This window comes from Heptranchias perlo, chromosome 17 (assembly GCF_035084215.1).
Source record: "Heptranchias perlo isolate sHepPer1 chromosome 17, sHepPer1.hap1, whole genome shotgun sequence".
NCBI lineage: Eukaryota > Metazoa > Chordata > Chondrichthyes > Hexanchiformes > Hexanchidae > Heptranchias > Heptranchias perlo.
Genome location: NC_090341.1, coordinates 26891554 through 26909799, shown reverse-complemented (window position 1 = coordinate 26909799; position 18246 = coordinate 26891554). Strand labels below are relative to the sequence as shown.

The window sequence follows — 18246 nt, the reverse complement described above, 5'->3', positions numbered from 1 at the left end:
TCCATTCTTCTGTCAAAGTCATTCTTGAGCTGAATGCTAGAAAGTTATGTGACAGCAACATGAGTAAGTCATCTGCCAATTTTCACCTGCCCCCCGCATAAAGAAGCATCTATCCTCTACTCTGCATCTCCTCTGATGGCATGGCTGAGAACAGAGCTTTCTGTAAGGGGTATCATGAGCATGAATTTTGATTCTACTGTTCCATGACACAGCATGTTGGATCATCAATGTGCTACATGTGCTCCAGTCTCTGATCTCTTGTAGACAAAATTGAGGTTGGTTACTTCATCAACGGTACTTTGTTTTCTAATTATTGAATAGATCTAAAGGACCAGTTGAATGTGAATCCTTCAAGAATAATGTGGTGATAGAGCATAGCAAAATGGAAAAGAAAATAATGAGCACATGGTACCCCAAAGTTCTCCATCTCCTTACTGACAAGGAGAAGATAAAGGACATTAAACCTGAAAAAATAGATTGCTTCTACTCCAGTGCTAATGTACTGATAGGTAATCAGGTAAGAGAATGTTGTGATTTATTGTAGGAACTCACAGTAATTTATTGGCTCTGTTCATGTTAGAATGAATTACTTTATAATTTATAAGGCGTAGTTTTTCTTAGTAATCTGATGATTAAAAATAACTCTTAATATGTTAGTACCAATCAGGTGATTCCCTGTGCTTTCAGGTATTATGGACCAGTTATACTCCAGGCTTCGGTCTCAAATTTTATTTTGTCCTATTCAAACAAAGGAACTCCACATCTGTACACAACTATATATATACATAACTCCGCTCCATGGTTAAACTTTAATGTTAGGAGAGAGTTGTCAGGAACTGCTGGCGTTCATAAACCTATCTAGTTTCCATCTCATGGCCTCATGATATGACCTGAACTATTGCAACTAACTGTTATCCTATATTTATTTACTTATTCATTATATGGATACGGTTTGCAATTTTGCTACTCACAAGGCTGAAATTACTTCAGGCTTTTGGCGGGTTTGTTTTAAAAATGATAGTATAGAAATTGAACCACATAGCGCCCACTTTTCAGGTGCTAAGCGGCCTACGCAGTCCCCGATATGGCGGGCAGGAAGCACGTGTACAATTCCAACCGGAAGTGTGCCGCTTGTTATATTGGTACAGGAGATTGCGCTTGTGGCAGGAGTGCAGGCTGGCAGCATTCTAAGTGGAAATTAATATATGCAGATTTGTCTCCTGCGCTGCTTATAGGACCTGTTTTCCACTTTGGATCGCCCCAGTGCTTCACCAGCCATGTCCATTACCAAGAGTGGCTCGGTAGCACCACTACTGGCCGAGTCCTGAAGGACATAGCTGCCAGACTGGGCCTGCTGCAGGTGGTGAGTGAACCAACACAAGGGAAAAACCTACTTGACCTCGCCCTCACCAATCTACCTGTCGCAGATGCATCTGTCCATGACAGTATTGGTAAGAGTGACCACTGCACAGTCCTCGTGGAGACGAAGTCCCGCCTTCGCACTGAGGACACCATCCAACGTGTTGTGTGACACTATCACCGTGCTAAATGGGATTCATTCAGAACAGATCTCGCAGCTCAAAACTGGACATCCATGAGGCGCTGTGGGCCATCAGCACCAGCAGAATTGTATTCCAGCACAATCTGTAACCTCATGGTCCGGCATATTCCTCACTCTACCATTACCAACAAGCCAGGGGATCAACCCTGGTTCAATGAGGAGTGTAGAAGAGCATACTAGGAGCACCACCAGGCATACCTAAAAATGAGGTGCCAACCTGGTGAAGCTACAACACAGGACTACATGCATACTAAACAGCAGAAGCAACATGCTATAGATAGAGCTAAGCGATTCCACAACCAACGGATCAGATCAAAGCTCTGCAGTCCTGCCACATCCAGTTGTGAATGGTGGTGGACAATTAAACAACTAATGGGAGGAGGAGGCTCTGTAAACATCCCCATCCTGAATGATGGCAGAGTCCAGCACGTGAGTGCAAAAGACAAGGCTGAAGCGTTTGCAACCACCTTCAGCCGAGTGCACGATCCATCTCGCCCTCCTCCCGATATCCCCACCATCACAGAAGCCAGTCTTCAGCCAATTCAATTCAATCCATGTGATATCAAGAAATGGCTGACTGCACTGGACACAACAAAGGCTATGGGCCCCGACAACATCCTAGCTGTAGTGCTGAAGACTTGTGTTCCAGAACTGGCTGCGCCTCTAGCCAAACTGTTCCAGTACAGCTGCAACACTGGCATCTACCCGACAATGTGGAAAATTGCCCAGGTATGTCCTGTCCACAAAAAGCAGGACAAATCCAATCTGGCCAATTACCACCGCATCAGTCTACTCTCAATCATCAGCAAAGTGATGGAAGGTGTCATCGACAGTGCTATCAAGCGGCACCTACTCACCAATAACCTGCTCACCGATGCTCAGTTTGGGTTCCGCCAGGACCACTTGGCTCCAGACCTCATTACAGCCTTGGTCCAAACATGGACAAAAGAGCTGAATTCCAGAGGTGAGGTGAGAGTGACTGCCCTTGACATCAAAGCAGCATTTGACCGAGTGTGGCACCAAGGAGCCCTAATAAAATTGAAGTCAATGGGAATCAGGGGGAAAACTGTCCAGTGGCTGGAGTCATACCTAGCACAAAGAAGATGGTAGTGGTTGTTGGAGGCTAATCATCTCAGCTCCAGGACATTGTTGCAGGAGTTCCTCAGGGCACTGTCCTAGGCCCAACCATCTTCAGCTGCTTCATCAATGACCTTCCCTCCATCATAAGGTCAGAAATGGGGATGTTTGCTGATGATTGCACATGCCTGTATGCAGCAAGATCTGGACAATATCCAGGCTTGAGCTGATAAGTGGCAAGTAACATTTGCGCCAGACAAGTGCCAGGCAATGACCATCTCCAACAAGAGAGAGTCTACCCACCTCCCCTTGACATTCAACGGCATTACCATCGCCGAATTCCCCCTCCCCCCATCAACATCGTGGGGGTCACCATTGACCAGAGACTTAACTGGACCAACCACATAAATACTGTGGCAACAAGAACAGGTTAGAGGCTGGATATTCTGCGGCGAGTGTCTCACCTCCTGACTCCCCACAGCCTTTCCACCATCTACAAGGCACAAGTCAGGAGTGTGATGGAATACTCTCCACTTGCCTGGATGACTGCAGCTCCAATAACTCTCAAGAAGCTCGACACCATCCAGGACAAAGCAGCCCGCTTGATTGGCACCCCATCCACCACCCTAAACATTGACTCCTTCACTACTGGCGCACCGTGGCTGCAGTGTGTACCATCCACAGGATGCACTGCAGCAACTCGCCAAGGCTTCTTCGACAGCACTTCCCAAACCCGTGACCGCTACCATCTAGAAGGACAAGGGCAGCAGGCTCATGGTAACCACACCACCTGCACGTTCCCCTCCAAGTTACTCACCGCCCCGACTTGGAAATATATCGCCGTTCCTTCATCGTTCCTGGGTCAAAATCCTGGAACTCCCTGCCTAACAGCATTGTGGGAGAACCTTCACCACACGGACTGCAGTGGTTCTCGAGGGCGATTCGAGATCAGCAATAAATGCTGGCTTTGCTAGCATCCCTTGAACGAATAAAAAAAAACGTGTTGACCTCGCTCAGCACAACGTGACACTTCCCGGCATGAAGGCCTCCTTGCCAGTACTATTTAAAGGGATCATGCAGTACTTACAAGTTATTTGCTGGTTTAGTATTTCTGGCTGCTGTTTGACTTGTAGGCGTTTTCTGCTGTGCTCTATCACTCTTGAAAGTTCACTTTGTCTGCACAGAGAGAAGTTTCACTGCATTTGCACTGTTGTTGCTCCAGACATGGGTGGTCTGGTAGGGCTGCCTGTGGGAATAGAGGGCGAAGGGAATTGGCAAGGAAGACACTACAGAGCAAGAGAAGCTGCCAGAAGAGGGAGGAGGAGGAGGGAACTGAACAGGAGACCACATCCATAGAGGGTCTTCAGGGAGCACTTCTTCTACCTCAACTTAACTGAGGAGCAATGTATGAGATGCTTTCACTCTACCAAGGAAGTTATCATTGAGCTATGACACCTTCTGCAGCCACAACTCGAGCCTCAAACCAGGGCATCGACAGTATTGCCTGTGGCTGTCAGGGTCACCGCTGCCCTCAACTTTTGATGGCGTGGGCTCCTTTCAGGCTGCAACATGTGACATCAGCAACATCTCATATTTCGCAGTACACCGCTGTACATCCTTCCTGTGTCCCTGGTTCCTTCACCTGCGGGAAGTGTGTCCAGCTGCAGCTACTGTTTGACCGCTTGAGGGCTCTGGAGCTGCGGATGGACTCACTTTGGGGCATCCGCGATGCTGAGGAAGTCATGGATAGCACGTTCAGTGAGTTGGTCACACCACAGATAAAAATTACTGAGGGAGATAGTGAATGGGTGACCAACAGACAGAGGAAGAGTAGGAAGGCAGTGCAGGGGTCCCCTGCGGTCATCTCCCTCCAAAACAGGTATACCGTTTTGGATACTGTTGGGGGAGATGGCTCACCAGGGGAAGGTGACAGCGGCCAGGTTCATGGCACCGTGGCTGGCTCTGCTGCACAGGAGGGCAGGAAAAAGAGTGGCAGAGCTATAGTGATAGGGGACTCGATTGTAAGGGGAATAGACAGGCGTTTCTGCGGACGCAACCGAGACTCCAGGATGGTATGTTACCTCCCTGGTGCAAGGGTCAGGGATGTCTCGGAGCGGCTGCAGGACATTCTGGAGGGGGAGGGTGAACACCAGTTGTCGTGGTGCATATAGGTACCAACGATATAGGTAAAAAACGGGATGAGGTCCTACAAGCTGAATTTAGGGAGTTACGAGTTAAACTAAAAAGTAGGACCTCAAAGGTAGTAATCTCAGGATTGCTACCAGTGCCACGGGCTAGTCAGAGTAGGAATGACAGGATAGCTAGGATGAATACGTGGCTTGAGAGATGGTGCAAGAGGGAGGGATTCAAATTCCTGGGCCATTGGAACCGGTTCTGGGGGAGGTGGGACCAGTACAAATTGGACGGTCTGCATCTGGTCAGGACTGGAACCAATGTCCTCGGGGGAGTGTTTGCTGGTGCTGTTGGGGAGGGTTTAAACTAATGTGGCAGGGGGATGGGAACCGATGCAGGAAGTCAATGGGAAGTAAAGTGGTGACAGAAACAAAAGGCAGTAAGGGAGAGTGTACAAAACATGACCGGACAGATGGTCTGAGAAAGTAGGGCAAAGACCAAGGGAAGTCTAGATTAAACTGCATTTATTTCAATGCAAGAAGTCTGATGGGCAAGGCAGATGAACTCAGGGCATGGATGGATACATGGGACTGGGATGTTATAGCTATTACTGAAACATGGCTAAGGGAGGGGCAGGACTGGCAGCTCAATGTTCCAGGGTACAGATGCTACAGGAAAGATAGAGCAGGAGGTAAGAGAGGAGGGGGAGTTGCGTTCTTGATTAGGGAGACCATCATGGCAGTAGTGAGAGGGGATATATCCGAGGGTTCGCCTACTGAGTCTATATGGGTAGAACTGAAAAATAAGAAGGGAGAGATCACTTTGATAGGATTGTACTACAGACCACCAAATAGTCAACGGGAAATTGAGGAGCAAATATGTAAGGAGATTACAGACAGCTGCAAGAAAAATAGGGTGGTAATAGTGGGGGACTTTAACTTTCCCAACATTGACTGGGACAGCCATAGCATAAGGGGCTTGGATGGAGAGAAATTTGTTGAGTGTATTCAGGAGGAATTTCTCATTCAGTATGTGGATGGCCTGACTAGAGAGGGGGCAAAACTTGACCTCCTCTTGGGAAATAAGGGCGGGCAGGTGACAGAAGTGTTAGTGAGGGATCACTTTGGGACCAGTGATCATAATTCCATTAGTTTTAAGATAGCTATGGAGAATGATAGGTCTGGCCCAAAAGTTAAAATTCTAAATTGGGGAAAGGACAATTTTGATGGTATTAGACAGGAACTTTCAGAAGTTGATTGGGAGAGATGTTGGCAGGCAAAGGGACGTCTGGTAAGTGGGAGGCTTTCAAAAGTGTGTTAACCAGGGTTCAGGGTAAGCACATTCCTTATAAAGTGAAGGGCAAGGCTGGTAGAAGTAGGGAACCTTGGATGACTCGGGAGATTGAGGTCCTAGTCAAAAAGAAGAAGGAGGCATATGACATGCATAGACAGCTGGGATCAAGTGGATCCCTTGAAGAGTATAGAGATTGCCGGAGTAGAGTTAAGAGAGAAATCAGGAGGGCAAAAAGGGGACATGAGATTGCTTTGGCAGATAAGGCAAAGGAGAATCCAAAGAGCTTCTACAAGTACATAAAGGGCAAAAGAGTAACTTGGGAGAGAGTAGGGCCTCTTAAGGATCAACAAGGTCATCTATGTGTGGAACCACAAGAGATGGGTGAGATCCTGAATGAATATTTCACATCGGTATTTACGGTTGAGAAAGGCATGGATGTTAGGGAACTTGGGGAAATAAATAGTGATGTCTTGAGGAGTGTACATATTACAGAGAGGGAGATGCTGGAAGTCTTAATCCGCATCAAGGTAGATAAATCTCCGGGACCTTATGAAATGTATCCCAGGACGTTATGGGAGGTTAGGGAGGAAATTGTGGGTCCCCTAGCAGAGATATTTGAATCATCGACAGCTACAGGTGAGGTGCCTGAAGATTGGAGGGTAGCAAATGTTGTGCCTTTGTTTAAGAAGGGCGGCAGGGAAAAGCCTGGGAACTACAGACCGGTGAGCCTGACATCTGTAGTGGGTAAGTTGTTAGAGGGTATTCTGAGAGACAGAATCTACAGGCATTTGGAGAGGCAGGGACTGATTAGGAACAGTCAGCATGGTTTTGTGAGTGGAAAATCATGTCTCATGAATTTGATTGAGTTTTTTGAAGGGGTAACCAAGAAGATAGATGAGGGCTATGCAGTAGACGTGGTCTACATGGACTTTAGCAAAGCCTTTGACAAGGTATCGCAGGGTAGGTTGTTACATAAGGTTAAATCTCACGGGATCCAAGGTGAGGTAGCCAATTGGATACAAAATTGGATTGACGACAGAAGACAGAGGGTGGTTGTAGAGGGTTGTTTTTCAGACTGGAGGCCTGTGACCAGCGGTGTGCCTCAGGGATCGGTGCTGGGTCCGCTGTTATTTGTTATTTATATTAATGATTTGGATGAGAATTTAGGAGGAATGGTTAGTAAGTTTGCAGATGACACCAAGATTGGTGGCATTGTGGACAGTGAGGAAGGTTATCTAGGATTGCAACGGGATCTTGATAAATTGGGCCAGTGGGCCGATGAATGGCAGATGGAGTTTAATTTAGATAAATGTGAGGTGATGCATTTTGGTACATCGAATCGGACCAGGACCTACTCCGTTAATGGTAGGGCGTTGGGGAGAGTTATAGAACAAAGAGATCTAGGAGTACAGGTTCATAGCTCCTTGAAAGTGGAGTCACAGGTGGATAGGGTGGTGAAGAAGGCATTCGGCATGCTTGGTTTCATTAGTCAGAACATTGAATACAGGAGTTGGGATGTCTTATTGAAGTTGTACAAGACATTAGTAAGGCCACACTTGGAATACTGTGTACAGTTCTGGTCACCCTATTATAGAAAGGATATTATTAAACTAGAAAGAGTGCAGAAAAGATTTACTAGGATGCTACCGGGACTTGATGGTTTGACTTATAGGGAGAGGTTGGATAGACTGAGACTTTTTTCCCTGGAGAGTAGGAGGTTTCGGGGTGATCTTATAGAAGTCTATAAAATAAAGAGGGGCATAGATAAGGTAGATAGTCAAAATCTTTCCCCATAGGTAGGGGAGTCTATAACGAGGGGGCATAGATTTAAGGTGAGAGGGGAGAGATACAAAAGGGTCCAGAGGGGCAATTTTTTCACTCAAAGGGTGGTGAGTGTCTGGAACGAGCTGCCAGAGGCAGTAGTAGAGGCGGGTACAATTTTGTCTTTTAAAAAACATTTGGACAGTTGCATGGGTAAGATGGGTATAGAGGGATATGGGCCAAGTGCAGGCAATTGGGACTAGCTTGGTGGTATAAACTGGGCGACATGGACATGTTGGGCAGAAGGGCCTGTTTCCATGTTGTAAACTTCTATGATTCTATGAGTCCCCAAGGTGCAAGATGCCATTGACTCCCCGCACATTGCCATGTGTGCTCCCTATAACCAGCGTGGCATTTTTTTCCAAGCGAAAGGGATTCCACTCCATCAACCTACACCTGGTTTGCGACCACAAACAGCACATTATGCAGGTTTGTGCCCACTATCCCGGCAGCAGTTATGACTCTTTTGTCCTGCGCCAGTCCTCTGTGCTGCCATTATTCCAACCAGGCTGCCAATTTACAGGCTGGCTATTGAGCAGCGAGGGTTATCCCCTCCAGACATGGCTTGTGACTCCAGTCAGGAACTCGCGCACTGCTGCAGAGCACATCTACAACAAGAGCCATGCTGCCACAAGGAACATCATCAAGCAAACAATCGGTGCGTTCAAGCAATGCTTTCATTGCCTGGACTGTTCTGCAGGAGCTTTGCAGTACACCATGAGCAGGTATCCAGATTTGTCGTCATCTGCTGCATGCTCCACAACTTCATCGTCTTAAGGGACCAGCCCTCACCACTACCTGGGCAGCAACAATTACAGGAATAGGAGGAGAAGAGGCAGCAAGCACCAGAGCTCCTATTTGCCCGAGCTCTCAGAGACCAGCTCATTGAGGGACACTTCAACCAAGTTAGCTCTCCCATTCACCAACAGTCCCACAATCCTTATCACTATTCTTACAACCACCATCCAGTTGCCTCCCTTCACTCCAGACTTATTGGTCTTAGAATCATATAGCACAGAAGGAGGCCATTCAGCCTACCATGTCTGTGCTGGCTCTTTGAAAGAGCTATCCAATAGTCCCACTCCCCTGCTCTTCCCCCATAGTCCTGCACATTTTTCCCTTTCAAGTATTTAACCAATTCCCTTTTGAAAGTTACTATTGAATCTGCTTCCACCACCCTGTCAGGCAGTGCATTCCAGATCATAACTCATTGCATTAAACAAATTCTCCTTGTCTCCCCCCTGTATTTTTGCCAATTATCTTAATGCTGTGTCCTCTCGCTATTGACCCTCCTGCCAGTGGAAACAGAGTAGATGGGGAGAAACTATCAAAACCTCTCATGATATTGAACACCTCTATCAAATGTCCCCTCTGAGAACAATCCCAGCTTCTCTCGTCTCTTCACATAACTGAAGTCCCTCATCCCTGGTACCATTCCGGAAAATCTTCTGTGCACCATCTCCAAGGCCTTGACATCCTTCCTAAAGTGTGGTGCCCAGAATTGGACACAATACTCTAGCTGAGGACTAACCAGTCATTTGTAAAGGTTTACCATAGGATCCTTGCTTTTGTACTCTGCCTCTATTTATAAAGCCAGTGAATAACCACCTCATTTCATTACAAAAACAAATTCAACTCCAAATCCAGATCAAAAAGCAAATTTATCAAACAAATCACATCAGCATTGACAAACAAAATGACCGATCACCCTTGTGCAATCTCTTAGGGCCTGTCTCGTGTGTTCCTTTTCCTATCCTGTTGCTCCTACGAGGTGCTTCCCCAGTTGCTGCAGCTTGAGAGGTGGAAGGCTTCGATAGAGGACACTTCAGATGGGGGACAACCTCGAGCAGCTGTGGGCCTAGAGGGCCTGGCTGCAGACTTCAACATCGTGGCATGGGCTGCAGCAGTCTGGGATGGATGGCTGAGTGGTCACCAGTAAGGGCATTGGCAGAGTGTTTGGTGGGGAGCAAACATGCTGTCATCCCGAGAGAGGATGTGCCTCTCCCATGGATCCAAGACCACTCTCCTGGGGTGGTGCCTCAGCACTCCTCGGGCTCTGCTGGAGAACAGTGAACAGAGTGCTGGAGTGATGTGGCGACTTTTAAGCCCCTTTCAACAGTGGCCCCTAAAGCCGAGATGGCAGCCTTCTGAACTTCCATGCCAGCAGTGTAACATCTTGGACCATGTTGGACAGAATGATCTCCATTGAGACAAGTTGGAGCTGGATTCCTCCATGCTCCACGACATTGTGCTCAAGCTCTCTGGCAGGCTGCCCAGTGCACAGGCATTTGCCAGTGTGTGTCAATGAATCTTCTTCAGTAGCCTGGGCTATCGAAGTCAGCATCTGAGTCCTCTGTAGCGGGATTAGTGTGCGACCTCGCCCTCCGGCGAGCTGGCATCTGTGGCGATCTTATCCCCCTGCCCTAGCTCCTGCATACTTGTACCTGCCAAGTCACCACATGCAGATTCCTCCTCTAACCTAACCTCTGAAATCCACATGGTGTCAGTATCTGAGCTGGTGCTTGTGAGAGTCAGATCAAGTGATGGTGCATCTTCTGCAACACTGCACTCCTCTTCCTCCCTGGCTGAGGGGTGTCAACATTCTCAGCAATTGAAATGAAAGAAAGGGACAAGTTACTTTGTTGCACGAGGAGGACCAGAGCGAAAGAAATGAGTGTTGAAAGCATCTGCAGCTTGTCATGCAGAGTGTATGGGGTGAGGGAGAAGTCAGAAGAGACAAAGAGGATTAAGTATAAAGAAACTCTGTGCAGCATCTCCTCCAGCATCGCCAGTGACCATGGCCTCCACTCTGCTCCTTCCCATGATTGCCAGGACGCTCTCTTCAAGGGGGGAGGCACCTTGCTCCCCATATACCCATTTGTGGGTGCTATCCGATTTCTAGGTCAATAATTATTGCTTGGAAGAGAATCAAACGTATTTTGAAGGATTTACTGTGATATTGTACATTCAGTAGAATTGTTCTGAAGTAAATATTTAACAAAATACTCAGGTGAAAACACAGGTAGACTAATAAACAATTCTGCATTTTTAAAAGAATTTTCAAAGGTAATAATGTTGTCTTTGTAATTTCCATTAAAAAATTTGTGCTATTATAATTAGTAGCCGAACACTTAAAATGTCTGTTTTAACTGAAATTATGTAACTAATTAAAGTCAAAAGCTTAATTTGACCTTTGCTGCCTATTTTCAACAGGAATTCAGTTCAGTTCAGTTTAAGCAGCATGCAGTAATATATATATACCAATATTGCTTCAAGTTAAACTAGCAATTCTTTACAGAAATTGCCATATAAGAGCCATTTTTTATATTTCATTTGTGTCAAATCAAATGCAATGTGCAAATTGATCAGGTTATTCAGTTATTCTGAAGAGACAATGCGATCTGATCTTAGCAGGGGGTTTAACTTTGTTGTTCTTACTATCCAAGTTGCAAGAGTTTCTCGGAAGAACAGTAAAGGCCTACGTGGAGCTTTTTGACGAAGAGGACAAATACAAAATGCCCCTGTTTAAGATGGAGTTAACATTTGATGAAGAGAAAATGGAGTTCTATCCCACATTTTCAGACCTGGAGGAGACTGTGCTGTTCGTGATATCCAAAATAGAAGATTCCATGCAGGTAGTTTGTTCCTAAAATATTGACCCATCTCCCTGAAGATATATGAAAGGTTTGAATAAGCGCCATAGCAAATTCATTTTTTTTACAATGGGAATGCAAAATGGGCAAGGTGCATAATGGGTGACAGATCTGCTACTGCCCATTTCTGCACCCCTGCTGAAGTTGAATTTTACCCTCAATGTACATTGCTGTATAATTAGTTTACAAAAATACATACATTTATTTAAGAAGCTATGAAACTGTAAATGACAGGAAACATATAGTGGTGAAATGCCACATCAAAGTGAAAGAGAATTAATAATGCAAGTACTGATGTAACAAAAAATCCTATCTCTCTTGAATTTTCACATCCACTGTCGTGTATAACAGAATTGCACATATTCATAAGCAGGTTGACACATACTTCTTAATTAAAAAGTTATTTGCATCCATTAGAATGCGTATACTCTTAAAAAAAAATACATAGTGGAAGAAGATTTACCCTGTGCAGTCTCTAACACCAAATAGGTTTATAGTTTTGTTACAAGTAGCACAAAAAGAAAGTCTTCCCCATAGATTACTAAATTGCAATATAATTAATTTTGTCTTTGTTTTGCTTCAATCAGAATGTTCAAACAGTGCAGTCCTGGCTATCTGATAGTAACACTGACAACATTGAGAACATTAAGGCTAAACCATCTGCTGATACCCTAAAGTGGGCCTATTCTACACTCAAGGAAACAGTCAAAACCAACTTTGAGGGAGCAGCTGCACATTTCCAACAATATGGTAAGTTTAGGTGTTCTTGTTCTCAATTTGATAAATGCATTAACTTTCTGTGGTAGGAAGTTATTTTATATAGCTGAGACACTGCATCATTTACAGTCACTATTTTCACCAAATTGGGTTTAAGCATAAAAACAATGCAGGTCAAACCAAAAGTTTCCATCTAATTTGAAATTTGCTCACTTTCAATAACCATCTGTGTAGTTTTAAAAAAATCATTAACAAACAAGGCTCTGTGTTGTGCCTTTATGGTTTAAAAATAAAAGCAAATTGGTACCTCAATGTACAGTGCATGGAAATGTTTGGTGTCACTGCTACTATTTTTGAAACTTCATGTACTGTGCCATTATTATCAGATACCATTTGTTTTAATTTTTAAGCTGGGTTGGATGAATCAGTACCTCAAATGAATTGCTTGAAGAAATGTGCCCTGATGGAGAACATTTACAAAAGGCAATGGGTCAGCCAATGTATTTGTGACAGAGATGAGCTGGAATGTCTGTACAGAAAGATTAGTCTTGACTCCTAATTAAAATGTTGAGAATTTCAGTTGTCACTTGATCTCACTTGTATGAATTGGATAAGTCTAATTTTTTTCTGAGATGAACTGCTAGATTGCATGCTTATGGTGCTCCATCTCGAGAGCAAGAAAGAGACAAAAGTGGCTGTTCATGATTGTATTGCACGTCCTGCAGAGGGCTGCCATTGATGAAAGTTATGGAGTAGATGGTGCAGATTATTTCATTTTCTTGGCTTGTGGAGGAGTATATTTGCTTGGAAAAGGAGACAATGGAGAAACTGAAAATAAATCTGTTAACATCTCCATTAGCATGGCAGAGAGAAGAACATTAAGTGTTCATACATGAACATCACTCAGTAATTTCCAGGCTAATCTGTTTAATTGGAATAAATCTCTGTTATAAATTGAAGAAGAAGCCTTGTACCTAAGTGCAGTGCAAAATCTGTTTTATTCATAGCAGACAAGAGGTCCCCTTCAGGAGAAGCTTTATGTTAGCACTGATTTTTAATCATGATGCAATGACAGTATTAATGGGAATGGTTTATTTCAGGTGTTATTCCCATGAATCTTTTATGTCTCTTTCCATAGTTGAAAATTATGACTGGCTAATAAACGGAACTGCCATTGAACGTATACAGAACTTCATGGAAGAGGAACATTCATTTGATGAATACGCAGATGTAAGTGTATACCATGAATAGTCAAGCTTACCCTTTTACTACTATCTTGAGCACTTAGAGGATACCATCATGCAGGAATGTTACTTTGGCAACCTTTGAGTCCTTGGGTACAATATTCATGTGGTGTTGCTGGTGCTTGTTCTCCTCCAAGTTGTACTTATTATCACAGGTTTTCAGTACTGAATAACCGTTTGTCACTTTAACACCGCCAGCAGATTTCTGCATGGCCTCCTGTCTCCTCCTCCTACCCTGATGGATGGTTACACACTTCTCTTCCTCACTAATTTTCTGTACATGGTTAACATCTTCATTGTTTGACCATTGAGAAGAAATCATTTGATCATTAAATGAGCTTGCTTTAAGTTCAAAAATAGAGGCAGCCACGTAATTGAGGATTCTGCCAGAACCACTTGGCTCCAGATCTCACCACAGCCTTGGTCCAGACATCGATGCAAGAGCTGAATGCCAGAGAAGAGGTGAGACTAACTGCCCCAGACATCAAAGAGTGTGGCTCTTAAGGGGCCTGAACTAAATTGATATCAAGGAAAAACCCTCCAGTGACTGAATTCAGACCTGAAACACAGGAAGATGGTCATAGTTGTTGGGCACTACTCATTGCAGCCTCAGGAGATCACTTCAGAGTTCCTTAGGGCAGTGCCTTTGGCCAAACATCTTCAACTGCTTCATCAGTGACTTTCCCTCCATCATAAGGTCAGGAGTGGGGCAGTTCACCGACAATTCCACAGTGTTCAGCTCCATTCACAACTCCTCTGGTAATGAAGCAGTCTATGCCAGGCTACAACAAGACCTGGATAACATCCAGGCTTGGTCTGACAAGTAGCTGATAACATTTGCACCAGCTGAGTGCCAGGCAATGACCATCTCCAACAAGAAGACTATGAAATGAGCTTCAATGGTACCACCATTACTATGCTCCACCATTGACATCCTGGGGGACACCATTGACCAGAAGCTTAACTGGATCAGCCATATCAACACTCTAGCTGCAGGAGCAGGACAGAGGCTGAGTACTCTGTGATCAGGAGGGCAAAAAGGGGACATGAGATTGCTTTGGCAGATAAGGCAAAGGTGAATCCAAAGAGCTTCTACAAATACATAAAGGACAAAAGAGTAACTAGGGAGAGAGTAGGGCCTCTTAAGGATCAACAAGGTCATCTATGTGCAGAACCACAAGAGATGGGTGAGATCCTAAATGAATATTTCACATCGATATTTACGGTTGAGAAAGGCATGGATGTTAGGGAACTTGGGGAAATAAATAGTGATGTCTTGAGGAGTGTACATATTACAGAGAGGGAGGTGCTGGAAGTCTTAACGCGCATCAAGGTAGATAAATCTCCGGGACCTGATGAAATGTATCCCAGGACGTTATGGGAGGTTAGGGAGGAAATTGCAGGTCCCCTAGCAGAGATATTTCAATCATCGACAGCTACAGGTGAGGTGCCTGAAGATTGGAGGGTAGCAAATGTTGTGCCTTTGTTTAAGAAGGGAGGCAGGGAAAAGCCTGGGAACTACAGACCGGTGAGCCTGACATCTGTAGTGGGTAAGTTGTTAGAGGGTATTCTGAGAGACAGAATCTACAGGCATTTGGAGCGGCAGGGACTGATTAGGAACAGTCAGCATGGTTTTGTGAGAGGAAAATCATGTCTCACGAATTTGATTGAGTTTTTTGAAGGGGTAACCAAGAAGATAGATGAGGGCTGTGCAGTAGACGAGGTCTACATGGACTTTAGCAAAGCCTTTGACAAGGTACCGCAGGGTAGGTTGTTACATAAGGTTAAATCTCACGTGATCCAAGGTGAGGTAGCCAATTGGATACAAAATTGGATTGACGACAGAAGACAGAGGGTGGTTGTAGAGGGTTGTTTTTCAAACTGGAGGCCTGTGACCAGCGGTGTGCCTCAGGGATCGGTGCTGGGTCCGCTGTTATTTGTTATTTATATTAATGATTTGGATGAGAATTTAGGAGGAATGGTTAGTAAGTTTGCAGATGACACCAAGATTGGTGGCATTGTGGACAGTGAGGAAGGTTATCTAGGATTGCAACGGGATCTTCATAAATTGGGCCAGTGGGCCGATGAATGGCAGATGGAGTTTAATTTAGATAAATGTGAGGTGATGCATTTGGTAGATCGAATCGGGCCAGGACCTACTCCGTTAATGGTAGGGCGTTGGGGAGAGTTATAGAACAAAGAGATCTGGGAGTACAGGTTCATAGCTCCTTGAAAGTGGAGTTACATGTGGATAGGGTGGTGAAGAAGGCATTCAGCATGCTTGGTTTCATTAGTCAGAACATTGAATACAGGAGTTGGGATGTCTTGTTGAAGTTGTACAAGACATTTCTAAGGCCACACTTGGAATACTGTGTACAGTTCTGGTCACCCTATTATAGAAAGGATATTATTAAACTAGAAAGAGTGCAGAAAAGATTTACTAGGATGCGACCGGGACTTGATGGTTTGACTTATAGGGAGAGGTTGGATAGACTGAGACTTTTTTCCCTGGAGAGTAGGAGGTTTCGGGGTGATCTTATAGAAGTCTATAAAATAATGAGGGGCATAGATAAGGTAGATAGTCAAAATCTTTTCCCAAAGGTAGGGGAGTATATAACGGGGGGGCATAGATTTAAGGTGAGAGGGGAGAGATACAAAACGGTCCAGAGGAGCAATTTTTTCACTCAAAGGGTGGTGAGTGTCTGGAACGAGCTGCCAGAGGCAGTAGTAGAGGCGGGTACAATTTTGTCTTTTAAAAAGCATTTGGACAGTTACATGGGTAAGATGGGTATAGAGGGATATGGGCTAAGTGCAGGCAATTGGGACTAGCTTGGTGGTATAAACTGGGCGACATGGACATGTTGGGCGGAAGGGCCTGTTTCCATGTTGTAAACTTCTATGATTCTATAAGTGGCTCACCTTCTGAAAGCTGAGATAGATAGATTTTTGGACTCTAGGGGAATCAAGGGAGATGGGGATCAGGCAGGAAAGTAGAGTTGAGGTCAAAGATCAGCCATGATCTTATTGAATGGCGGAGCAGGCTCTAGGGGCCATATGGCCTACTCCTGCTCCTATTTCTTATGTTCTTATGTTCTTAACCCTCAAAGTCCCTCCACCATTTACAAGGCTCACGTCATAAGTGTGATGGAATATTCGCCATTCACCTGGATGGATGCAGTTGCAACAACACTTGAAGCTTGACAGCATCCAGGAAAGAGCAGTCTATTTGATCAGTGCTGCTGGTGCTGGACAGAGTATCCACCCCTTCCACCACCGGAGCACTGTGGTTTGCAGTATTAACACTTTATAGGATGATCTGCAGCAACTCACCAAGTTTACGTCAACAGCCCTATCCAGGACAAGGGCAGTAACAACATGGGAACACTATCACCTCCAAGTTTCCTCCAAATCACACATTTTTCCTGAGTTGTACATATATTACTGTTGGCTCGTCAGCGCTGGATAAAAATTCTGGAATTCCCTACCTAATACCATTGTGGGTGCACCATCACAAGGACTGCAGTAGTTCAAGAACCACCACCTTCTCAAGGCAACTGTGGATTGGCAATAAATGTGACCTTCCCACATCATGATAACAAATATATTTTAAAAATTGAGGGACAGCTGCCCTGAGCTAGGGATAAACTGACTCTGCCACATGCAGGAACTAAGAGTGGTTCAATGAAGGTTAATTTTCCTCAGATGCTCCTGAAAATAACCTCAAGGATTTAAGACTCCCTTTTTTTGTTTTCAAACATTTATATATTGTGGAAATCTAATATTGTACTTTTAGTATCTGACTACTTCTGTGTATACCACCTTTCAATAAAACTGTCGGTTTTATTTTATATGCACTAGTTTGATGCGGTGGTATTTACCACCTTTTGGAGAGTTAGGAGAATGTAATAGGCAGCCTACGTGACCTGTATATCACAATATAAAAGTAATTGTTAATCCTGAGATTGCTATCTCAGATATGGTATCTATAAGAGTGCAGATTGCAATTCACTGTAGACTCAGTCTACTTATGAAACTTGCCCTTTTGCATATGCACAAGACAAGGTGTTGGGAGAAAGCCTGAATTGAAACAGGTAGCTTCCCTTTCTTTGTGCCACATTTGTTAACTGTCTATGCTTTTAACACTCTTAAAACTGTTGGCTTTGTGTCATTCTTACGCTTAATTTTCTGGATTTTTCCAACTTGAGGAAAAAAAACCCTGCAAATTCACTTCTGCTGAATGTTCCGAAGGCCCATGTTACAAATTTCAGGTCTGATCTAGATATTCTGTTGAGTTCAGGATCTCTGGTCTCTCCCAGAAGCTGATTTTACATCCCTTGTGGTCAGGAGTTTACAGTTACTGCACATATCTAGTTCTACAATAACGTGACCTGAGGATATAACATCGAAACCCCCTTGTTAGAATGGGATATTTTACTCTCTCATGTGACATTCCAATCTTCTGAAAGGAGAACGGATTAACACTTTAGTCAGACAAGGCTAGATGCAAATTGTCAAGCTGCTTGATTTTACAGTCAGTAAGCCAACTTACAGAGTAACAGTTATAGTAAATCTCACCTCACTTTGACTTAATTTATGTAAACTGCCTTGTAGTATAGCAAATAATAAAACATACCACACTATCTCTGTTAGCGGGCTAAACATTCACTCTTTCTGGTCAGCCTTTTCTCTGAATCAAGGAAATGTGTCCTTTCCAGATCTTGAACAAAACTGACTTTATTCCTCATTG

At 44.4% G+C, this 18246-nt stretch overlaps 1 protein-coding gene across 1 annotated transcript in view; it reads left to right on the top strand.

Moving 5' to 3' along the window:
• The window catches only part of dnah12 (dynein, axonemal, heavy chain 12), a 239166-nt gene that overhangs the window by 34659 nt on the left and 186261 nt on the right, over nucleotides 1-18246 (top strand). The window contains exons 8-11 of the mRNA XM_067998764.1: nucleotides 322-517; nucleotides 11332-11520; nucleotides 12126-12288; nucleotides 13394-13485. Of these exons, the coding sequence (XP_067854865.1) occupies nucleotides 322-517; nucleotides 11332-11520; nucleotides 12126-12288; nucleotides 13394-13485 (640 nt within the window). The remainder of the gene's footprint in view (nucleotides 1-321; nucleotides 518-11331; nucleotides 11521-12125; nucleotides 12289-13393; nucleotides 13486-18246) is intronic.